The sequence below is a fragment of the Sceloporus occidentalis genome, unplaced genomic scaffold (assembly GCF_023333645.1).
Source record: "Sceloporus occidentalis isolate IW3139 unplaced genomic scaffold, rSceOcc1.0.p SCAF_1, whole genome shotgun sequence".
NCBI lineage: Eukaryota > Metazoa > Chordata > Lepidosauria > Squamata > Phrynosomatidae > Sceloporus > Sceloporus occidentalis.
In genome coordinates, this window is record NW_028316981.1 from 52,415,649 (window position 1) to 52,441,168 (window position 25,520).

The following is a 25,520-nucleotide window of genomic DNA, read 5'->3' on the forward strand; positions in this document are numbered from 1 at the left end:
AATGGTAAGGCTACATTCTGCAGATGGAAGCAGTTCCACAGGCAGAATTGGGAGGACAATTTCACCTCCTGCCATATTCCTTTAAGGTATGCTATGGGGAACTTGGAAACTTTCTAATGTGTGTGTTGGGGGGGGGGGGGGGTCAGGAAGAAAGAAAGTCCTAACTTGAGTGTGGGAAAAGGCAGTGGGAGGAGGGAATTGCTCTTCTTCCAATTCTGCTGACAGAATCACTTCTGACAGTGGAAATACATTGTTGGACCCTGGCCAGAGGTTACTGAGATTCAGCTTTATAACTCATTTTCTTTTTCAGGGTACTGTATTATTAAGGAATGTGATAATTTCAGCACTTGTGATTCACCATGTGAGGGCATACAAGGCCACTTCTCAAACGGTGGTATTCGGGGCTGTTGTGGGGCTCAAAAAATGAATGTTCTGATACTACACTTCTTCTTCTGAGACTTCAAGTCAACTCCAACTTTCAGTGCTGCTACCACTGGGCTTTTTGTCAAGAGGAGGTTTGCCATTGTCTTTCTTTTACACTGAGAGAGTGAGACTTACCTGTCTACAGTCACATTTCCATGGCTTAGAAGGAATTTGAACCCCAGTCTACTAGAGTCCTAGTCCAACACTCAAACCACAATGTCATGCTGGCTCAGGACTAAAGGTATTTAAATATGTTACTGTACAAACACAAGCAACTTTCACATATCTATGATTCGCAGAAGGTTTTCAAGCTAGAAAAGGCAAGGATGCATTTGAAATATATTCAGGGTTAAATTCAGATAGACTCATAACAAGAGAAAACAATGCAAACATGTTTTAATTTAATCATCACGGAACCTTAATTTACCTTTTCTTCTTAGCCTTGATACTTCTTCTCTTCGGCTTTTTAAAAGCACTAACAATTGTCTGGCCTTCTTCCATTCTAATAAGCACACGATGACTCTGTCGTTAAGTAAAATTCTCTTTGGTGCAGAATGATCCTTTGTATTAGTAACTAAGAAGCATGTATCTGAAATGGGAAAAATAATAAAAACATTAATTTACATAATGAACTTAAAAATAGAGCTGTAAAATGCATTGGACTGTATATGTATAAAACAGGTTTTGAAACAGGTGCTAAATCCCTGATTTGTTACACTGTCTGACTCTTTGCTATGGAATTCTGGGAGATGGAGTTTGTTGTGGGGCCCCAAACTCCATCTCCCAGAATTCCATAGCCTTGAGCCAAACAACAAGTTAAAGCGGTACCAAACCGCGTTATCTATCCAATGTGGATGCATGATGCAGCCCAAGAGGTCGCTTTTGAGCCTCTTCCAAAGGAACGATGGCTGCTTTTTGCAGCTGTGAGTGCTACAGACAACGAGGCCAAGAGGAGACTCGCCTCATTGCTTGGCTGGAGGGAAGCTCCCTCTCAGGAAGGAAGAAGGCGCTAACCCTCGCGCCTCAGTCCGCCATTTTGAGCAACGGACCTCGCTCGGAGACGGGGTTCCAAGCGCCTCTGCGCATGCGCGCCTTGCCCTGGAACTGAGGAGGCTTCGTTCTTAGACGCCTGCTGTTGCTTCCGTTCTTTTTCTCTCTGTGTGTCTCTGAGGGAAGGAGCCTCTCTAAATAAAGCCTCATTCCCCAACACCTCCGACGTTGTTGTTGTTCTTGTTGGCCTTTCATGACGTCCCTAAGGCAAACCTATCGTGGAGTTTTCGTGACAAGATTTGTTCAGAAGTGGTTTGTCATTGCTTTCCACAGAGAAGGCTGAGAGAGTGTGACTTGACTTGGGTCAATCTCCTGTAGTCCAACACTCAAACCACCCCCCCACACACACACACACAACTGCCAAGGTTTCTTCATATGCCATTGCTATTGGGCTGAGAGTATGTGACTTCACCCAGTGGGTTTACATGGCCAAGCCATGATTCGAGCCCTGGTCTCCAGAGTCCTAGTCCGACGCTAGGCTCTCACTAATGCCTCTGTGTGCATTCAGTCAAAAAGAAACCTACTCATGCTTTTCATTAGGCCTGCGCCTCTATAAGTGTTTACTATTTCATCAGTTCCTTCCAAAACAGCCCTGGCGGTGATGTGCCTTCAAGTCCATTCTGATTTATGGTAAAGGGTGTTTCTTGGCAAGACAAGAGGTTTGCCATTGTTTTCCTCCTAAGGCTTAGCCCTTTAAAAGCTTTTGGACTTCGGCTCCCAGAAGCCTCAGCCATGTTGGCCAATAGTCTGGGATTCTGGGAGCTGAAGTCCAAATTCCCTTGAAGAGCACAGTTTGGAGACCACTGGCTTAGAGTGTCCTGTCCAGGTCGCCCAATGGGTTTCCACGGCCAAGCGGGGATTCGAGCCCTTGTCTCCTGGAGTCTTAGACCAACCTTAAAACCACTGTACACTGCCCAACATGATGGTTTCATCAAAATCTTTTTCTGAGACACTGGATAATTATTTGGAGAGCTTGTCTACTTTCATTAACAGTTCTCAGTGACAAGACTTTTGCAATACAGACCAGAGTGGAAATTTATTCCAGAATAACTTTAATTAATTTAATTATAATGCAGGCTGAAACCAAAGTGCTGGCACAAATTAACAAAGGGCCCTTTGACAGGCTTCAAAGTACATGATGCTTATGTACAATACCACATGCTTGACTTCAATAGTATGTAGCACTGCTTTTTGTTACAGTACTGGAGTCATTAAAGCATTAAATTGGAATTGTGTGCTTCTCCAGATGTTCTCGAATTGCAACTGTCATCAGCCTGAGGCAGTATTGCCAAAGATGTTGGGAGGTGCAGTCCAACTACCTCTGGAGAGCCACATGATTTCCACCCCAACATTAAAGGCTTCGAGCATCTCTGCACTTTAAAGATGCAAGGAATGTGAAGTTTCAAGTAACTGCACAGAAATCTGCAGTAGCAGCATTGGAACCCCCCCCCCCCCAAGTTACATTTTATATTACTTTCCACATCCCAAACTGCTTCTTACTCTTGAAGAAACTCCAATTTTAAATGTCTTCATCTATGTACTCAACCTCCACTAACTTTTAACCTATGGATTGAAATGTTCACAGCTTGAAAATATTCAGAAAATACGTAAATTCCAAAAAGCAAACCTTGACTTTGCCATTTCATGTAAGAGACACCATTTTACGATCCATTGTATTTAATGAGACTTTAGCATCCATGGATTTTGGTATCCTGGATCCAAACCAAGGGCCCACCCTATTATGTTCCATGTAACAGTTGTTTTCTTAAGTTACAGAACTTAAGTAAGAAACATCAGATTCTATGACTTGTGAACCCATTAACATTTAATGTAATTACATCCCCATTATGTTCATTGTAAAGAAACCAGTTGAACTGTATAGGTTTGTCCTGAAGACACTTTTCTCATTCAGCTGGAATAACAGCTATTAGCATTTCATAGAGTTGGAAGAGAACACATGGGCCATCCAGTCCAACCCCTGCCATGCAGGAAATCACATTCAAAGCATCCCCGACAGGTGGCCATCTGGTCTGTTTAAAGACCTCTAAGGAAGGAGACTTCACTACTTTCCAAGGGAGTTTGTTTCACTGTCGAACAGCCTTTACTGTCAGGAAGTTCCTCCTAATGTTGAGGTAGAACCTCTTTTCCTGGAGCTTGCATCCATTGTTCCAGGTCCTGTTCCCTGGAGCAGCAGAAAACAAGCTTGCTCCATCCTCAGTGTGACACCCCTTCAAATACTTAAGCAACAACTAATGAAACAAAGGGGGAGAAGGTGGTAAATGTTGTTATTTAAACAACAGCAACAAAACAAAGAGAGTTCACTTGGAGAACAATCTGTCATATGAGTGCTTGCATGCCATCTGAATTAGTCCACACAGCCTGAGCAGCTGTGTATGAGAACTGGGTATAACATGTCATAGGAATCTGAATGTGATGGATAACTAAGATTAGTGACTGTGTCATATGTCATTTCCTAGCAAGGAAAGAAATATTAGTACTGGTCAAAGGCAATTCATCATAAGAGGAAATCTACAAAAGCGAAAGGAGAGATGCATCTATAAATCACATTTAAATTCACTCTTTCTATTGCTGGCTCATCAGCTCATCCTGTTGAACTTAACTTGGATATGGAAACGATAGCTGTCCTTATGCTCTTATGCCCTTACTGTCAGGAAGTTCTTCCTAATGTTGAGGTGGAATCTCTTTTCTTGTAACTTGCATCCATTGTTCTGAGTCCTGTTCTCTGGATCAGCAGAAAACAAGCTTGCTCCCTCCTCAATATGACATCCCTTCAAATATTTAAACAGGGCTATCATATCACCTCTTAACCTTCTCTTCTCCAGGCTAAACATCCCCAGCTCCCTAAGTCGCTCCTCAGCATCCTCTTTGAATTGTGGTGCCCAGAATTGGACACAATATTCCAGGCGGGGCCTGACCAAAGCAGAATAGTGGCACTATTACTTCTCTTGATCTAGACACTATACTTATACTGATGCATCCTTAAATCGCATTGGCCTTGTTAGCTGCCACATCACACTGTTGACTCATGTTCAATTTGTGGTCTACCTGGACTCCTAGATCCCTTTCACAAGTAGTCTCATTCAGCCAGGTGTCCCCCATCCTATTTATGTCCATTTCATTTTTCCGCCCTAAGTGCAGTACCTTACATTTCTCCCTGTTGAAGTTCATTTTGTTAGTTTTGCCCAGCTTTCTAGTTTATTCAGATCATTTTGAATTTTGATCCTGTCCTCTGGAGTATTAGCTACTCCTCCTAGTTTGGTATCATCTGCAAATTTGATGAGTATGCCCACAATTCTGTCCAAGTCATTGATAAAGATGTTGAATAGCACTGGGCCCAGGACAGAACCTTGTGGGACCCCACTGGTCACTTCTCTCCAGGATGAAAAGGAGACATTGTTGAGCACCCTTTGAGATCGGCTGGTCAACCAATCACAAATCCATGTAACAGTTATCTTATCTAGCTCACATTTTACCAGTGTGTTTGCAAAAATGTCATGGGGAACCTTACTGAAGGCCTTACTGAAGGCCTTACTGAAATCAAGATACAGTAGAGTCTTGATTATCTGTCCTTCGGTCATGTGACATACCGGATTATCTGACGCCGCGGCTACTTGGGGGTGGGGCTGTAGGCATTTCTGTGCCTGACACGCCCCCAAACACGACAGGCAAGGAGAGAATGTATTGACAAACCTTCATTTTTCTTAAGAACGTGACACTGTATATCATGTGACATTACTCATTTATTGAACTTGAGATTCCATGATGCATCATAAATAGTTTTTAAAAACTGTTATTATGATACAGTTTTTGAAAAAGCATTTCAGAAGACATATTTAGACAAAACAAAACAAACCCAACACAAAATTCTTCAAAGCAAATGTCCTGCCAGAGACGTTTTAAGGTACTGGGAATTTTTATGAAGCAAAATGAATTGATGCTTGCTGCTATACCATTGTTCAAGCAAAGTACTTGCATACAAGTGATCTAAACCAAATACATTCCATGTTATGAAAACTATTTGGTTATAGTATAAATGGGAACAAGATTAAGTTATTATTAGCAGATTTCAATTGAACTTGGAATATTTTTCTTCACTTGTGAAATATGACAGAGGAATCTGAAGATGACAGAAAATCACTCCAGCAAAAAGAAGTTGTATCTTTTTCTGCTAAAATAAATTTATGCCACAAAATCTGTAAAAATTGGTAATTGTCCTGGGAACTACATAGACAGCATATTAAAAATAAATTTACCATATTATGTGCCCTGTGAGCTCTGATGCATATACAGAATAATGCTTTAGCTTTGTTCGCTTATTTTCTAATTTATGACTATTTAAAGAGAGATATTTATAAACACTGCAAACAGACCTCACCATTCATGTTAACAACAGATAAAACACAATGGTGACTCAAGGGAGTTAAGAGGAGTTGCTAGCATAGGTTACCAACTATACATTCATCTGTTCCTGACACATTCATACAAAAGTACTAAAACTAAGAACATTAAACTTCATTTGTGCGACTCAAGAATTTCCTCTGGAAGGAAACTAATTGTTTGACTGGACGAATTGGTTTTCCCAACTTTGCATAGAAATCATCCGTCATGACTCGCCTCCAAACGGGGTTCAGAGCCAAAACTTCAAAAATGCACTTCTGTGCCATTCTAAGCAAGTCAAGATGAAAGTTAACCCTGCTGTTGTAAACTGTTTCCTGTAGACACCACTACCTTTAAATAGAGGTTTAAGAAATGTACTATGTAGAAAAAGCAATATACTGCTATCTGATACCATTTGTTCACCCATGTATGTTTGTATGCATCTTAAAACCTTCAATACAGGTAACTGGAGCGAAGGGAAACAGTTAAAACAGCAGGGTTTAACCTCAGCAGCCACTCTGACCAATATCTTTCCCTGAAGCCTTCGTAATGTCCATGGTAGTGAACACCTGAAAAAGAATGAAACAAATATTTTTAAGATTAATACTTTTAAGAATCTACAAACCACACCATACCATTCTGTTTGCATGACAGACACTAAAGCCCAACAGTGAGATTTTTTAAAAAAAATCAACCTATGCATTAACCTATCACATAGCATTAACCTATGCTTTACAAGAAAATGAGGAGGGAAAAATCTAAAGTGGTGGATTTGGCACTTAAACACATAGTTCCAAAATATTAAAATTTGACCAATGAAGGATGTTTTACTGCACAGGAAACATGTATCCCAGCTACCTCAAATGATACAACTGCTCTAGACCAATAAACATTGAAGAGAGGGGGAGCAGAAGGAAACAAGTACTGCAGGACATAGTTGTAACAGGACAAGGAGGGTGTTTAATTAAAGAAACAGATCTTTAGGAGATAGTTATGATGAAGAGAAAAACATTTCCAGATGCAGCAAAACAGGTAATGTAAGTTACAAAAGTATGATGAGAATGTAATTACTGTTACCTCTGCACATGTTGGATGTATACCAATTGTTTCATCAAGTAACTCCTTTGTGATGCCACATTTCATTGCTGCCCCAAAACCTTGGGTAATCTCCCCAGCATTGGGCCCAAGAACATGAAATCCTATTACACGGTTCTTTGTTTAAAAGGAGTTGGGGTTGCAAAACAGATAAAAAACAATCCAGTTAGTATATTCCCTTCCTCTGCAGGCAACTGCTTACTTTTCAGGAGCTTCTGTCTGTTTTTGGTGCACTGCAGAAAACACTACCATTCTGGGCATTTCAGTTGGTTTCACCTAAGTAAGGATAGTTAGTCAAAATTGTGAGCATACCAAGACTTGACTTGGTGAAGCCAACAACAATGTGTTCATTTTGTTCTTTTATGTCCTAACTCATTATGTAAACTTGAGTGAAGTGTCATGTGACAATTGCTAGACTGAATTAATGAGATTTTAAAGCATTTGGCTTCTGGAGGGGAAAAAAATACGCCCACACAAACACAAAACTAGCCAAGTTCTGCTTTTATGACAAGCTGGTTAGGAGCAGCTAATTAAGGGAGAGACCACAAGGCTTTATTAATTAAAAAGTTAGCTTTACTAAGCATGGGTTTTCACACATTCTATAATTAATCAGAGTATGTGAGGAAAGTAGGAAATAAGATAACCTAACACTACAAATATAGACTGAAGGGAAAGCATGGAAAAGACAGGAGGTCAGAGTAAATCTGTTCACACCTCTTTAAACCTAGCTACATAAGAGTGATGCTGGCTTCCACAAACTAAGCTTTATCCCAGACTCCTGCTTCTAATACAACACAGTAGTGCTTGTCTCCAGGACCTACATAAATAAATACATACGGAACCATGTACACTTGCATTGGAAGTGTATCACCAGTGTATAGACCATGGTTACATGCTATCATGGGAGAGAATTTTTTTACTTGAGCCTAAGTTGGGAATCACCAGTGCATTTTTCAAGGAGATGCCTCAGACATTGAGCTGCCATTTTGGCTTCAATACGCAGCTCCTATAAACCATTGAACTAGAGCCTAGCATCCTTCCAAGGTCGCTAAAATGACTACCTAGCTTTTAGTTCACACATTGCTTTTAGTTCAAATTTAAAACAAATTTATTGGCCCCAATAAGTTGGGTACTCATTTTAGCAACCTTGGAAGGATGCTAGGCTGAGTCAACCCTGAGCCCCTGGCTGGGACTGAACTCACAACATTGTGGTTTGTGCATGAATGGCTGAAGTATCAGCATTTAACCACTACGCCACCAGGGCTCCAGGGATCATACTGAGCAACGGTAGAATGATTCATACATAGTTAAGTTATACAGTCCACCCTCTGTATCTGCGGATCCGCAGATGGCAAGGGCCCATTTTTCTTAATGGCAGCAAGTGCACACGGCTGTGCTAGTGAGCAGTTGCATGCTGCAGTGCCGTTATTAAAAACTGGACTTGAGTGTACATGGATTTTAGTATCCATGGGGGATCCAGAGGTTCGATTGTATGCCATCTGGTTTTTTATGCTTTGAAAATATGAATTAATAAGAAAAGTTTAAATCAGAATACATACATTGTCAAACTTCTTGCAGATTACTTTTGCATAGCAGGTATTGTTGTCTCTGTTAGGTATTGTCCATTCAAGTGGCCAGAAGAGATTGTGATATACCTAAAGAAAAAAAATTAATTTGATAAGCCAGTTTAAGCCTCCTAAGAAAATACAAAATTAGCAAAAATCTTCACAAAACTTTACTGGAAGCAATGGACAAATCAGATTTCCAAAACCAGTTAAGATATGCTCAAACTAAAAATGGAGGTTTAGCACAACCTAACTTATTTTATTATGAGGCCTTAAAACAAACTCTTCAATTCACCAGACATGATGAGACATCTCTAGGGACAAATATCAATCATAATGATGGAGATTGTCACATAAACTCACAATTATTATCAGCCCCTCTAAACAGAGAATTTGTAATAGCATGAATTCATATCACAAAAAATTATTAGAATATGGAATTAATGGAGGCTGGTTATGGTTCCACTACAATTTCCAGTATGTCCTTTTTGGCTACATCCTTGGTTAAAGAAGCTTAAACAGATGAACATTTTCAAAACTGGGCAGAAAGGTGCTTATCTAAAATTTTATTTTTTTAATAATCTTTATTGTTATATTTACAATTTAAAAAAGACATTCTTTCAACATAATAGTTTTACAATACAGTTGGCCCTTCTTATACACGGATTCAAGCATCCACGGTTTGAAAATGTTTTAAAAAAGTATAAATTTCAAATATAAAACCTTGATTTTCCATTTTTTATAAGGGAACCATTTTGCTATGTCATTACATTTAATAGGACTTGAGCATACACGGATTTTGTTATACACGTGGGATCTTGGAACCAAACCCCAGCGTATAATATTGCCAAAATCCGACCATATCTCTCCGCCTCTACTGCCAAGATCCTGGTCCATGCCCTAGTGATCTCACGATTTGATTGCTGTAACGTCCTCCTGGCTGGGCTTCCTCTTTCTCACCTCCGTCCTTTAATCTCTGTTCAGCATTCAGCTGCACGCATTATCACTTCCACCCACCGCTCTGACCACATCTCTCCTGGGTTGGCATCCCTTCACTGGCTCCCCCTCCCTTTCCGCATTCAGTATAAACTCCTGCTGTTGACATTTAAAGCCCTCCATGGACTGGCCCCTCCTTACTTATCAGACCTTATTTCCCCTCACCTTCCCACCAGGGCCCTCTGTTCTGGTAGTCAACGTCTGCTGTCCCAGCCCAGGATTTCCTCTGCCCCATCTCGGATTCGCCCCTTTTCACTTGCTGCCCCTCACTCCTGGAACCTTCTTCCCCCACAAGCAAGAGCCATCACTTCTTTAATCAGCTTCAAAACGGAGTTGAAAACCATCCTGTTCAGAGAAGCCTTCCCAGGCATTGCAAAATTGTCGCTTACTATTTGATGTTCTTTTGGTGCTTGTTTATCAAACCATTTCCTGTATTGCTATGTACTGTATATGCATTATCCTACTTGAGAGTATGTATTTTCCCTGGAAAATGATTAACCATCCATTATGAAGCCAAGCCCTCCCTCCAGTCCATCTGCCTTGGTCCAGGCCTCGGAGGTAGAGAGGAACTGCTGGACCTCTTACCCTTTCCCTCCACCACTCCCTTCTCCTTCTGTGTCATGTCTTTTTAGATTGTAAGCCCGAGGGCAGGGAACCATCTAACTAAAAAGATTGCATGTACAGCGCTGTGTAAATTTACAGCGCTTCATAAATAAAGGTTAATAATAATACTAATAATAATAATGATAATAATAATAATAATAAGTATAACAAGGGTCCACTGTATTTCTTTCCCTCTCTCCCACCCTATCCAACTTGTTTGATGTAATTGTTACTGAACAATATTTACAGCTAACCCTTATATATTCCTCTATTTTTTTCTCTTATCTTCTTTATCTCACATTTCAATATATTGTTCTGGTTGGTGATAAGACTATGCATTTCCTCATATTCTTTTTGCTTACAAAAACCTTTTGAAATATTCTTATAAATTAAGTTAAATTAATCATCTTTTTTTTGCAATGCTTGATTAAAGGATCTCATATTTGTTCTTCTTCTTTAACTACCTTAACTCTCATTCCCAACGTTATTTTATCCATCTTGATTATATCCAATGATTTTATCAGCCATTCACCAATATTCAGCATTTCTTTTTCTCTCCAATGTTTTGCTAATACCATTCTGGCGGTTGTTACTAAATACAATATTGGTTTCAATTTCTTCCTTACATTTTCCTTATCAGCCATGTTTAATAAACATAATTCAGGTTCTAAACTAAATTCTATTTGACCTATTTCTTGTATTGTTTTATGTACCTCTTTCTAGTATTTTTTAACCCTTGGGCATGTCCACCACATATGGTAAAACGAACCTATTTGTTCATTTCATTTCCAACATAACCCATTATTATTTTTGTAAATTTTTGACAGTCTGTATGGAGTTAGGTACCATCTATGTAACATTTTAATAAAATTTTCTTCGAGATCTTCTCGAGTTTGCATTATACATTTACCATTTTTTTTTTACTTTTAAAATCTCTTTGTATTTTAACCAGCCTTTTCCTTTTAGTTTTTCTCTTTTCATAAATGCTTCATGTGGCAATGCCCAATCCGGTATTTGTCTGTATATTTTTGTTTTGTAAATTTTCCAAATTCGTCATAGTTCTCTCTTTATCTAAAATTTTAAAGAAGTGTTCCATTAACAATTGGACAGATACATTCTATACTGTGACAATGAAGAGTCACAGTTAAGAAGGCTTCAAACTCTTCCTTCAGTAAAAAGAACAGTACGTATGGAAACCTCTCAAAGAACTAGCATTATTTTTTTTTTGAGGATTATTGTAATGCCTCATCAAGTGCCATGAGGAGTTTAGGACCCACAATAGATAATGCTTTTCTTGAAAATGAATACCTATAATATTGTATAATTCTATACAAGAAATGTGAATTGCTTAGGAAACATATCTAAATACTTCCATCTCAGATAGAAACTGGAATAGAATTTGGTCCTGTGCTTCCTTTAAAGCTACTTCAACATTTTTGAATATATATATATATATATATATAGAGAGAGAGAGAGAGAGAGAGATGACATTTTATTCCCTCAGTTATCATTAAATAATAAATATTATCTTCTTGTTGGAAAAGGATTGTGAACAAAGAGGAACTATTCATATATGGTTATACTTTCCACAAATAAGAGAAATGTGTGAACAGGTAATGGATGTAATAGTGGTTGAAGTGCTGGACTATGACTCTGGAGACCAGGATTTGATTTCAGCTCTGCCATGAAACCCACTGGATGACTGGGTGACCTTGGGCAAGTCACACCCTCAGGTTCAGGGGAAGACTGCAACAAATCTCCTCTGAATAATTCTTGCCAAGAAAACCCCACAATAGATTTACCTTAGGGTTGCCATAAATAAGAAATGACCTGAAGGCACACATCAACAATAAATTTGACGTAATAGATAAAATCACATCCCAGCACATTCACAGTGATGACAGACTACTATTACTATTTATTTTTTACAAACAATAACAAAAACTTTCATCACCTGTTATATCTATTTTATTATCAGTGTCTAGAATAATTATAGCAAAGGGATAGAAACATCCCTAGGAAGTGGATTTTCTTGCCTGGTAGGAGGCATCTGGCATTTAATGAAAATTTAACAACTAAGTGCTAAGGTTTTTTTTAGTTTGCATGATCTTTATGTACTTCTTATGCACTATATAAAAGGTGTAATTGCTCCCTAAAGTTAGATGTTTATTTGGAGAACAAAGCATAGCAAGAGCAATGATACACTGCCTCCAACCAGGTAAAAGAAGTCGGAGCATTTACATAAGCATGCTGCCAAGAAATATCCTAGGGCCTAGGCCAGTGATAGTGAACCTTTTTGAGGCCAAGTGCCCAAACTGCAACCCAAAACCCACTTATTTATTGCAAAGTGCCATGTCCCTCTGGCTTTCTAGTAACAAACTCTGGCAAACTCTGTGCTGGGACGATGGCACATATGCCCACAGAGAGGGCTCTGAGTGCCACCTCTGGCACGCGTGCCAAAGGTTCGGCATCACTGGCCTAGGCAGTGTACCATGTCATCATTTAACATCTAGTAAGACATTGCTAGGAAAATTTCCTGAAATGAGTGGAATTCCTTTTTCAACAATGAAAACATAAAGATTGCAAAGTCACCGTTCCTTCAGCTTTCTGGTGCTTATTTCTTCTCAAAAGGTAAAATGACCAATCAGTTACTGGTGACACATATATAATTCATCTAAAGCAAAAGTTTTAAAACATGATGTGGCTGCACTTATATAAATAACCACTTATGCTGGATTAGTTTTATAATTTTCCTCTCACCTCTATGTTTTCTTGCCCAAATTGTTCAATGGCACGTTCTTCTGATAGTCCACAACACCCATATTCCAAAGGTGTGAACACTGTAGTTGAAACATTGACGTAGTCACACTAAAATTGAAAGCATAATCTGAGAAGTGGGAAATGCCAAAAAGTCTATCCTATAGAAGCCATTTATTTGGCTATAACACAAAAAGGGCATATCCTTCAACAGAGAAGCAACCCTAGATTTAATACATACTAGAAGGGCACAGGTAGACAGATATGTATGTTTCATATTTCAAATCAACTCTAGCAGTCCTAGGGATGCCTGGGACTTGTCACTGTCATTATATTAGTCCTTTCCTCAGGTTAAATTACATCCTGTCTAGTATTTCCCATCCTTTTTATGAGCAGGTGATAGTTACCAGTGCCATTAGAAACAGTAACTGCTGCTGTATCAGCAGTTGGACAAGGACCAGAAATTATGGTCAGAATACTAGTTGTACCATTCACTGAATGCCTGAAACCAGTCCTAGAAGCAGCTGAGTCTGGAAACAGTTCATCAACTCGGACTAAATCACATTTTAGCTATGATTAAAATTTGAAAAAAATTATGAGCACTTTAATCTATTTCAAAATTTCAGAAAAGCAAACAACCCTCAACCCTAACAGAATGGTACCCCGCTCTTTGTCCAAATGTACAATTATGAATATTGCTAAAAGTTGCAGGTTTACCTTTATGGAGCTCCCTCCAAAAAGTCTGCGGGCTAAGAGCTTGCCTGCCTGTATGGCAACTGGTGTAAGTTCAAGCTTTCCATCTAAAATATCTCCAACAGCATATACATAAGGCACATTGGTTTGTTCTTCATCATTTACAGGTATTTTTCCATTCCTTTTTATGGAAGAAAAAAAGTTATCATTCCAAAGTTACAGCTTCATGATTTAATTGCATCTAAGAGTATACATGAAGATATACATCATGCTATTTTTTATCTAGAAAATACCATAAACCTTGTGGCTCTTAGCATGCCAGACTTCTCTTTATAATGGCAGTTTCAAACTGTCTAAAGACTGAGGTTGGATGTAATAACTTCAAAAGCTCCTCCAGAAAACCAATTTTGATTGTTTTAACTATTACAAACTAATCTAAGGACATGGAATCCTCTGTTTAGTTCATAATGCTAAATGAAACTAGTTAAACAAAAACTTTCAAAAATTTCAAAACTGAAATGCAATAATATTAAATCCTAAACATGGATGACAGTGAACCTTAAATGTATACAGTTGGAAAACGTAGTTTCAAATGAAAATTGCTTACAATAATCACCTTCAATATTAAGAAGTCAGCAATTTTTATTCCTAATTAATAGTTTTTTCAACTGAATTATGAAAATATATGCATTTCAGGGGAAATGGGAGGAAAGGTTTGTTAATGACCAAGGTGGACATCCAGAAAAAATATTAGTTGGACTGCTAGACAAATCAAAACATTAGAACACTTACTTTTCATTAATTTTCACACCAATTTTGTCCAGGCCAATATTTCCCGTACAAGCATCACGACCCACAGCTATCAAAACCTGCACAAAGTGAATAATATGTAACAGGGCAGCCTTGTATGCAGGGCTCTAGGTATTTGGCCACTCTAGGCGAGAAATATTTTTACACCCCCTGTTGCCCCTCATAACTATTTTCACCCTTGATTTCTGCTGTTTCATTAGTGAAACACTATTGCATGATCACTACCAAAAATGCAAAACAGGAAAACAGACTAGTTTGTTTGTTGTAAACAGTAAGCTCAAGACGACTGGCGTTCTGTGTTGTGGCACCAAGGGTAAGGTGGGTGGGCGGTGAGAAGAGAGGGAGCTATTGACCTTGACGTTACATTCAAGGCGCATGCGGAAGGCGGATGATGTACCATGTGAATGTACCATGTGAATGTACCTTGTGATGTACCATGTGACTGTCATATGGTAGCTTGCTTTTATGTCGCTTGCTGTAACAAGTTTTCACTTTAATATTGTTTAATTATGCAAAAAAATATACAAAAAAAGCCACCAAGGCGCCCCTAAATTTTGCCACACTAGGTGGCTGCCTTGTTCACCTATATGGATGAGCCGGCCCTGCTTGAATGCAAAGTTTCTCTTTAAAATTATTTATAAACAAAAAAAAAAATGCTTAACACTCATTTAATCATTAATCATTTCAAATGATCAAAAATCCCCCTGAGCCAACCCTCCAGTACCATTTGTTGGATGATCCAAATATATGGACAAAAGGTAGCACAAATCTGTTGCACAAATTTATTTGGATGGGTCTTGCATCAGGCTATGATGCAATTCTTGCTCAGGTTTTAACTGAGTTGTAAAGGTTGCCATTTAACAGAACAGCCAGCTTTACCATCCACACCCAGGAAACCATACAAGACTACAGCGTTGTTTTCTCCTTACAGTGTTATAGTCGCCTTCAATAATATCTGGTCCATTTGTGGATTGTGCAATCACTTTGAGTCTTCCAGGCATGCCATCTTCCAACTTTATGACCTACACAAACAATCATAAGCACAGAAATTTTTATCTCACCGCACAAGACTATTCCTGTCACATTTTTCATCATGACTTATATACTAGCGCTAGTAGATCACATCACACTGTTTACATTTATATGCAGCATTACTCAGCATTGCAAAGAAAAAATGTCAATCATCAACACTCCTCTTTTTGACTTAAGAAGTAAAGACACTTGCCTCAATGGGAACAAACTTCCTGATGAATTTTATACCATGAGTTTCCATGTAAGCACCTGCTCTCTCTGCCATTTCCTGATCAAAGCCACGGAGAAGGATAGAGCGAACCATAACAGTGACATCTAAACCCAGGCCAGCAAGAAATCCTGCACATTCCAGAGCTACGTAAGAAGCTCCCACAATCAATGTCTTTCCAGGGCAGTAGGGCAGTGAGAAGAGGTCATCACTGAAAACAATATTAGTACAAACTGTTAAAGATTCAGAAAACGTTTTAATTTATTGAGAAATCTTTTCATTTCAGCTCACCTTGTAATACAGTATTCTTTGTCTCCTGGAATACCTAAATATCGAGGTCTTTCTCCTGTAGCAATAACAAATGTCTGAGCTGTGTGGAAAGTTTCTTGTCCTTTTCTATTGACTGCCTAGTAAACAAATAAAAGGGTTGAACTGGTTAGTGTCTTTTCTAAATGTCACAAGATACTGCCAGAAATAAACTTTAACTTAGTAGTCACTACTGTAAAAATAGCACATACAACAGAACAACATAATATATTTACTTAAATATGAATAAATTTATTAAGTTCATAGAGGGCAATTATTTTACTTATTTTTCACTCTTATAGGTACACGATGGAAAATACTAACTGCAACACTCTAATCATAAGAAAATGCCGAGAAATCTTGAGAACTATCTGTTGCCAGACATACCCTTTGGAGAAACAGTTCATTGAAATTGCTGCATGTTCATTTTCAAATTGCTTTATAAAATATTTAGAGAGTACAATTCCATCTGGTTGAATGTATTATGGTTGGCCCTCCAGATTCGCGATTTTGGGATTCGTGAATTCGATTATTCATGAGTCCGTAGCTGTGTGCACGTGCACTCCTCCCTCTTTGTCCCTCCCAGGCTTTTCCCTTGTGAGTGACGAAAAAGCCAGGAGGGTGCACTCGCACAGCTAGGGACTTGCAAATAATTGAGCTCCCTGAAGCCTTGGGACTGAAGGAGGAAGCAGCAGGCTGCTTCCTTCCCTCTCAAAGGCTGAGAGAAGTCCCCGGATGTCTCCCAAGCCTTCAGAGGGAAGGGAGAAGCCGCCAAAGCGCCCTCATTCCTTCCCTCCCAAGATCTGAGAGAGGTCTCCAGACTTCTCCCAAGCCTTCAAAGGAAGGGAGCAGCAGCTAGCATGCGCTCCCATGCCCTTCCAGCATCTCAAACAGCTTGCTAGAGCTGTTTGAGGCTTTGGAGAGGGAAAGGGCGTGCGTGTGCACTGGTCTCCGCCCATTATTCATGAATTTTTCATATTCGCAAGGGTCCTCCACCCCTAACCCCTGTAAATCTGTATTTCTTTATGACTGTACTTTTTATGCAATCTGATGAGGCATAAATGAAAATAAATTTACTGAGGTCCTTCTGTCTATGCCTTCCTTATAATTACTAATGCATATGTACTATCCTCTCTTCTCTTTTCCTGGCCAATGCCATTCAAGCACTTTTGGCAGAAATATGTTTATTTGAAAAATAAAACCATTCAGTCTCTCAACCACATTTGAATCACTGGATGTTGCCCATTCCCTTCTGTTTATGTACCACTCATTACAATAATTCTTTATACACAGCATTAACCATACATGCAAAACAATGAATACAGTAAAAGGCAATGAGGACAGTTCTTCAGATACCTTGATCTTGTGTGGCCCGACAAACTCCCCATATGCATTGAAGTACGTTACAGTCTTCTCACGTAATGCCACCCGATAACCCCAATTCAAGGATCCTATATAATTTTGAATTGCTTCAACCATGCTCTCCCAGTTGTGTTTAACTAAGTGAGAAAGAATAATAATTTGCAGAACAGTTTATTGGATCCAACTAATTAAATATAAAGACAGAGCAAATTCAGATATAACTTAGAATCATCTCATTTGGACAGCAAAGTTTGCCAATAAAGAGCTCCAAATATTTGTAATAATGGGGGTGGGGGAGCTAACATTTAAAAAAATTGTGACATCTCACTGCCTAAGAGTTCTGTTCGTCATTAAATGTGACAAAAGCAAGTCAATGTAGAAGCAGCATTCAGTCACATTCGTGAGGCTGAGAAGGCAGGGCGAAATGAGAAAAGAAAGGCATTACAAATTCTTTACATTTCTTTTAAGACATACAAATTGTTTATCTAATTTTACTAGTTGCAGGGCTTTGCTCCCAACCATCAAAATGTATCAATTCCTTTACTTTCCCATCAATGAATTCTTAATTTTCACGAACCTTGCTCATCATATTCCCAGCCAAACTTCCTTGAATCTTGCAAGGCCTGTCCTAAAAGAGCTGACTGATGCATCAGCTTCTTAGGAATGCAGCCAACATTTACACAAGTGCCACCTAGTCCTGAAATGCAAAGTATATATTTAATTAAGCAGCATCTTGTTTAGTATTAATATTATTTAATAAAGGTAATCCATGATACACAAAGATCACATGCTTAGCATCTTTGTTGCTCTTTCATATTCCTATACACTTACTCCATTTCAACTTTTTATTGTGTATCAGTACAACTTTACAAGTCTTGCAAATTTAAGGCCGTTTCAAACATGTTCTTTTACACTTTATCCTTGCAATATAACTCTACACACAGGAAATGAAACAGAGTACATTTGCCTTTCCAAGTAACAGATCTTCAGACAACAGGTTAAAGAAAGCAGGTTCATAGAAGTAAAAATGGCAAGAGTATTTAATTTAATCTTATAGACAATAGAAAAGACTGCCATAGAAGATGATGGACTTTCTAAGCAGGTGGCTATCAAGCCTTTGTCATGAATGCTGTAGCACCATTTTTCTTCATGGGCAGGGTTGGGCTTGCTGCTAAGGTTCCTTTCAATTCTGAAGTTCTACATGCATGATAAAGAGCATGGTAGAAAGCATAAAAAGGGATTAAATCCAATGTTTTGCTAGCAAAGTAAGCTTTTCCCCTTCCCTCTATAAACCTCCGCACCGCCTAAAAGACTGTTTTAGAAGATTCCCCATACAATTTCTCATTTAAGACAAATACTTTACATAATCCATGTATTTTACTTTACTATTTTACAATTCTAAAATACATACATATATACATATGTATGGATAGATAGATAGATGATAGATAGATAGATAGATAGATAGATAGATAGATAGATAGATAGAATTGTAAAATACATACATATATACATATATATATTGGAAAAAAAATCTGTGTTTGCAGAGAACTGTTTCAAATAACTATGAGTCCCTATTTCTCATAGAACACAGAACTACAGGTTTGTTGAGTAATTACGCCAGAAACCATGGGCAAAAAGGTGAAATCCAGAATAACCAGAAAATTTGCAAGTTCCCTTCCTCACTGCAACCCCCTCTATATACGCCTAGTACTGGGTCCAGTGGGCTTTGAAGTCCTTCAGAGCCAATTTGGGTGCCGTGAAAGGCTACTGGGGAAGAGGAAGGGAGTTCTGTTGAAAACATCACTACTGCCACACCAAAAGTTAGGTTTAATTGTTGAACACAACTTGTATTTTTATTCTGGGAACCATGCGGATCACCATTACTTTCTCATCAAACATCAAGAGCCAATCACACGCAGCAAGACATTGAAAACACATGAATAAAAAGAAGAGAATGTAAGTGAATTTAATAAGCAATAACATTGCAACTTATTAAAAACATACCCCATGTAGTACCCATTGGTGATGGTACAACATAGTCAAGCACCATGACTTTCTTTCCTAAAGTTGCAGCTTCCTGTAACGAACAATGTAGACGTAAGACAAATTGTCTTCAAATGAACAATTTATAGGTTAATTCATGAAATCTATCTTACTTTAAGACAGCTGTACTTAAACTTTTTTGTTGAGCCACAGACCCTTTTGAGAATCTGAGGAAAGCTATGGATCCCCTTCCCAGTAAAATATATTTAACCATTCAAAAATATAATTTCCCTAAGTGATTAACAGAGCAAGGATAATGCAAACTTTGAACATTTGTTTTCCTGATAGTTCTTATAACCTCATTTAAAGAAAAACTGTTTTTTTAACATAGTAAATAAAGTTTCATAATATGTTCTAATCACCTGTGCTGGACATACAACATGTAAAGGATAATTCAGAAGGGACAAAAAGGTTTATAGGATGCTACATACAATTATTCTTTTAACTTAAAAAGCAGTATTCTGACCACCCAGTTCTGTGAATGTTTACTCAGTATTAAATTTCATTCTATTCCGCCAAACCTACTTCCATGTAACTTCTGAAGACTGCAGTTTGAATCTTTCTCAGAAGCAACATCATCTTTTCCCAAGCTTCTGCAGCCCTTTTTGCTTTAAAAAAAAAAAGATTAAACAAGAAGCTTTTTCCTGCGGTGCAATTACTACTGGTATATGATAAATTGGACAAAAACATTAAAGGCAGTTTTAAAACAAACTGCAACAAATGTTCAGTGTGCTCAACACTTATTAGCAGAAATCATACCTTGGAACATGCGAGTCCACCAGAACCACCACCAATAACAATTAGGTCATAGTCATAGACTTCCATTTCTTCACCCTTGCCTTCCCCTAAAAGCTTCTGCAATAACCCACTATGGTAAGCCTATAATAAGAATACAAGATACAAAGATTAGTGTATTTCATTAGTCTCATGAAGCCAAACTCATGGCACTGAATTGCACCCAATGCTCTTCTTCCATTCATGGAAGGTATTTTGTTCAAGAAACTGCCTTTGAAAATGTAAGAGGGCAAATCTTAATGGACTTTTTTTTTGCCCTACAGCTCCCTACACATGTTACCATTCTCTTCAGAGGATTAGGGGATGCTCTGAAACAGGAAGGGGAATACAGGGGAAAGAGTGTCCACTACCAAGTTCTGATGTCTCCACTTGTTCTTCCTGTTATCCTCCTTTGTCGCCCTGCTGGATTACCATTATGGAGAGAGGTAAACAAACTGGTTGCTCTTGTTTGATTTGTCTGTGGCTACTGATACCATTGACTATTGACTGTATCCTTTGTGGACTGAGAGCACTGTGGTTTTGCTCCTACCTACACTGTAGGTTCTAAAAATTGGCATTCAGAGACTGTTCCCTAGACTCCTCGCAACTGTGCAATAGGTGTTAGTTACAGGATTCTAATGTATCCCCCATGGCTATTTAGTAATTATATAATTATCATGACAATTATGAATATGAACAATCTTCAAGAGATTTGGAGCAAAATATCATCAGTGGGCTGACAACATCCAGCAATATTTCTCTATCACATCTGAATGAGATGCAGTCATGCAGATCCTGGACCAGTGTGTGATGTAGTTGTGAATAAACTGAGACTGAATCCTGGCAATCCTTGTGAATGGGGTTCCACCCCCTCTGAAAACTCAGATATACAGCCTGGGCATAGTCCTGGATCAGTCTTTCTTTCTGGAAGCTTAGGTGATATCGATGGTTCAGAGTGCCTTTTACCAACATTGACTGGTACACCAGGTGCAGCAGTTCTTGGATAGGTAGCTTGGGTACAGTAGTCTATACACTCGTAAGCTATATATGAGGCTGTCCTTATAAAGGTGATCCAGAAGCTACAGCTTGTACAGAATGCTTTGGACTAGGTTTATCAGTGTTGTACATACCAAGAGTACAAACTTCTCTACTAAAGGAATTATACTAGCTGTATTTGCTGCCTTATTAAAAAGAAACCTCATACTGAAACACAGTGGTAGATAAATACATAATTAAGTTAGAACAGTTCAGCACTACATTGTATAATTAAGAGGTTGCAAAAGTGCTATTGATTGGAGAAGCTAGTTATAAAAGCAGAGTTATGATCTTATTACAATGCCAAAGAGGAGGAAGTGCAAGATTACCTGAAAAGTCTGATCACATCCACCCACATGAGTTCCATTTACAAACACATTGGGAACAGTTCTTTGGCCGGTCAATTCTAGTAACATTTCCTGGATGCTGGGTCCTTCATCTGGAGACAATAAAGGGAAAATTATGTTTACAATGATAATGTTCACTAAAATGCAACTCGCAATAAAGATTAACAATAAATCAAGGAGCAGAAACAGTTGCAATCACTACAATGATTCAAATGGATTCAACCCAGCATTTCCCTAAATTGCAACGGAAGCTTTTATGTTTCTTAAGGAAATGTAGAGAACTGACTTGACTTATACAAAGGCCAAATACAAGAGAATTTGGGAAAATAACAAATACCAAAATACAAAATATCATGTGGAACATCTTCAGACCGGTTGCATTTGGATTTAACGCTACACCTTCAGCTTGCATACTCCCGCCTCTGGCACAGCCATGAAGAAGAAATGAGATTAAATACTGCATAACATTTTACCAAATTCCTGACTGCAACATGCTAAATCATAAGTTACTTTATGCTTAGTTTTCTGAATAAAGCAGATTCTTAAATCATATGTATGTCCCTGTAGCCCTTGCTAAAGGTGAAGGAAACTGGGAACTGCAGTGCCAACAAAACCAGCAGCCAAGGATTTTCCAGTCCTGTATTAACCATCATTAGGATTCAGAACAGCTTACCTTAATTTGAAAGGCATGAATCTAAAACATGTTATTCTGTGCAGCAAAAAGTTGTGTGGCTACTTAAGAATTAGTATACTTTATTTGTCAAAAATTTTCATGGACCACAGGTTACTTTGTAAAAAGAATGTGAAGAACTGACTACAGTCCATCAAAGATTATCACAAATAAAATGTGTTCATCTTCCTGGGTCACAAGGTCCTTTAAGAAACTATAGAATCTAGGGCCTGTTACAGACAGCCAAAATAAAGCTGCTTTGAGTCACTTTGGAGGTATGGTGTTTCAATGATGCATGCGCCCTAAGAGTCCAGAAGCCACACCAAAGCCACGCTCCAGACTGGAGTGTGGCTTTGGTGTGACTTCTGGACTCTTAGGACACATGCATCATTGAAACACCATACCTCCACTGTGACTCGAAGCAGCTTTATTTTGGCTGTCTGTAACAGGCCAATGGAATCCTCTCCACAGAAAGTCAAAGAACATTTTTGTTTTGCATCTGGTTCATCTGATTCCCTGGAGCTTATCAATGAACATCCTCAAGCAGAAGTGGGAAACGTGAAATCCTGGGGCCACATTCAGGTTGTAAGGATGCTTTACCACCCTTGACCCTCCAGAACCATGCCTCCAGGAATAGGAAATTGCTTTTTAAATAACTGCCAGGCCCTTTCTGCACCATTTAAATCACCTATTTTTCAGAACTATAAGGGGACTTCCAATCACATCCACATGTGTGCGTATATGTATGTCTATTTTTGGCAGCCAATGCTGCCCATAGAGGGCTGCAGAGACAGAAAATTGGTCTTTGAATCTACTGTAGCAGCCCATCCCTAGCCCAGGAATCCACTGACCCACAATTAAGAATTCTTGCCCTTAAAAAAGGCAGTAACTCCCACTGTGAGTGTCATAATAAGCTAGGAATCTGTAAATGTTCCCACATAGTAGTTATGAAGCACGATGCTTTGTTGTTGTTGGCCTTCAAGTCGTTTTTGATTTAGGATGACCTTATTGTGAATCTATCACTGGGTTTTCTTGGCAAGATTTGTTCAGAGGGGATTTGCCTTTGCCTTCCTCTGAGGCTGGCTTTTCCAAGGTCCTGAGGTAGGTTTCCATGGCTGAGTAGGGATTTAAAAACTTGTCTCCCAGGGTCCTAGTTCAACACTCAAACCACTACAGCACTCTCAAAATGCTTCATTGATAAATAAATCTTATTGAGAAAGCTAGTATGGTATAGTAGTTTGAGTACTGGACACAGAAGTCATCCCTTCATATCCACAGATTCTTTATTCACGGATTCAACTATCCACAACTTGAAAATAGACCAAAAAATATATAAACGCCAAAAAGCAAACCCTGGTTTTGCTATTTTATATAAGGGGCACCATTTTACTATGCCACTGTGTATATATTGGGACTTGAATATCCATGAATTTTGGTATCCACAGGAAGTTCTGGAACCAAACCCCAACAGATACCAAGGGCCCACTGTAAATGTGTTGTTCTGGGATAATACCTATTAAAACAGACTACTTATTAACCAATACAGTATCTTTTGGGGCTGAAGTCTTAATTCAACACAAAATAATCTAATTATGAGTTGACAGAAACCAAAGCCTAAGGGCAGATAAATGTAGTTCAAGTGGATTTTGCTAAGCCTCATGGTTAGTCACAACACTGGGAATTTATATAAAAGACAAGATCATGCTTGTTCTGACAGCTTGGCTTTTTAACTTCTGTTAAGGAGTACATAATTTTAATTCTGTACTTGAAACAACATCAATTGTAGACTTTTCATCCAAATATAACCTCATTTTAAAAAATCAAGCCTGCATTTTGACCCAAGTTTGCCAAGGGGGGGGGGGGGGTAGAAATAAGAAACAAAAAAACACCATAAATGAAAGTACAGAAACAAACAAACAAAATCTCAGTACACATCAAATCGCACCATTGCCTTTGGTTACTTATTGCTAATTTTCTTTTTGTCCTATTCTTTCCTTTTAACACCGTGAAATTACAGGTAAAAGACAATGTGTTCATCTCTGCCCTGAGGGCCTTCCCACAATGGTTGGCCATTATGTGACCAGAATACCTTAAATTCTATGTGACAGCTCTGTACAATCAAAAATGTAGTCACATTATGGACATGTTCCCCAAAGAACACAGTAGAATTTACTTCTAAATAAGCACACAAAGAAATAAGTTGTAAATTTTAATAATCTCACCAAATAAACAAGTTCAATACAGAACAGGCTAAGAACGCACAGAATGTTCTAACAAATTTCCAGGACTGGCCATCAGTAGTACTGGTTTGAAATACTTGCTACTTAATTCAGTATTTATTTCCCTATTAATCTTAAAATGCCTGTTTCAGGATTCTATGCATCCTTCTGTATCAGAATTCTGTATTCTTTCCAATGCCTCAGCAATTTCCTCATGAAGTTTTGTGACATATTAGGTCACTTACCAGTCTTGTCAAGTTCTAGAACACTATATTCGACTGCCAAAGAATGAAAGAGATCTTGTACCTGCAAAAAGATTAAAAAACAAACAAAAAAGCTTCATTTATATAGCACTTCATACTGAACTAACGGTGTCTAAGCGGTTTACAACTGTAAGCTAATTGCCCCCAACAATCTGGGTACTCATAAAGACATAAAAATGGAACTTTTATGGCTCTTAAAGATCAAAGGTGCATTTTTATTCCTTATGATATAATTTTACTTTGTTGAAAATGGTAAATATGAGATCTTAAGATACATCGTGTAGGGGACTACAACTTTATTTTCTTTCCCTTTTAGGAATGTCAGACCAAAGACTATTTTGCACAAATTTAGAATAGGAACGTATCCTTTTATTTGGTTGCTATGGTCTATGCAAAAATAACTAAATTTGCAGTATCACCCTCAAAGGGGGTAATAAAGTCTTACTGTTTAACTCTGACTCCAGTCAATAGAAATTACTTCTGAGTAGACATTTACTAGGTTACACTGTAAATCAAATACATTCAAGCCTTTATTTATTATACTACTACTAACAACAACAACAATAATTATTATTATTATTATTTGTATTCTACTTTTTTACAAAGGAATCAAAGTAGATTCCAACAGTATAAATAAAACATCAAACAATTAAAAATTACAATTAAAAAACCCCAAAACCCCAACCCTCCCCCCAGTGATAAAAAGAGTGATCAACCTATAAAAAAAGATTAAACATAAAAAAAAAATAAAACTATCTAGTAGGAATTTGGAAGGAACTATTTGTTCACCTTCACAGGCACTGGTATCACTACAGCTTCCTACAGCAGTTTGTGTGTCACATTTTAGCAGAGATATGCTATGACTACC

At 38.3% G+C, this 25,520-nt stretch overlaps 1 protein-coding gene across 1 annotated transcript in view; it reads right to left on the reverse strand.

The window, feature by feature from the left end:
- Positions 1–5,216: 5,216 nt before the first annotated feature.
- The window catches only part of TXNRD3 (thioredoxin reductase 3), a 33,159-nt gene continuing 12,855 nt past the window's right edge, over positions 5,217–25,520 (reverse strand). The window contains exons 2-16 of the mRNA XM_089521279.1: positions 24,635–24,695; positions 21,483–21,592; positions 20,104–20,223; positions 19,306–19,378; positions 17,876–17,995; positions 17,293–17,435; positions 15,922–16,037; positions 15,616–15,841; positions 15,320–15,412; positions 14,373–14,449; positions 13,605–13,761; positions 12,891–12,998; positions 8,526–8,621; positions 6,949–7,083; positions 5,217–6,440 (exon numbers count right to left, since the gene is read on the reverse strand). Coding sequence (XP_089377405.1) covers positions 6,372–6,440; positions 6,949–7,083; positions 8,526–8,621; positions 12,891–12,998; positions 13,605–13,761; positions 14,373–14,449; positions 15,320–15,412; positions 15,616–15,841; positions 15,922–16,037; positions 17,293–17,435; positions 17,876–17,995; positions 19,306–19,378; positions 20,104–20,223; positions 21,483–21,592; positions 24,635–24,695 — 1,704 coding nt within the window. The 3' untranslated portion in view covers positions 5,217–6,371. The remainder of the gene's footprint in view (positions 6,441–6,948; positions 7,084–8,525; positions 8,622–12,890; positions 12,999–13,604; positions 13,762–14,372; positions 14,450–15,319; positions 15,413–15,615; positions 15,842–15,921; positions 16,038–17,292; positions 17,436–17,875; positions 17,996–19,305; positions 19,379–20,103; positions 20,224–21,482; positions 21,593–24,634; positions 24,696–25,520) is intronic.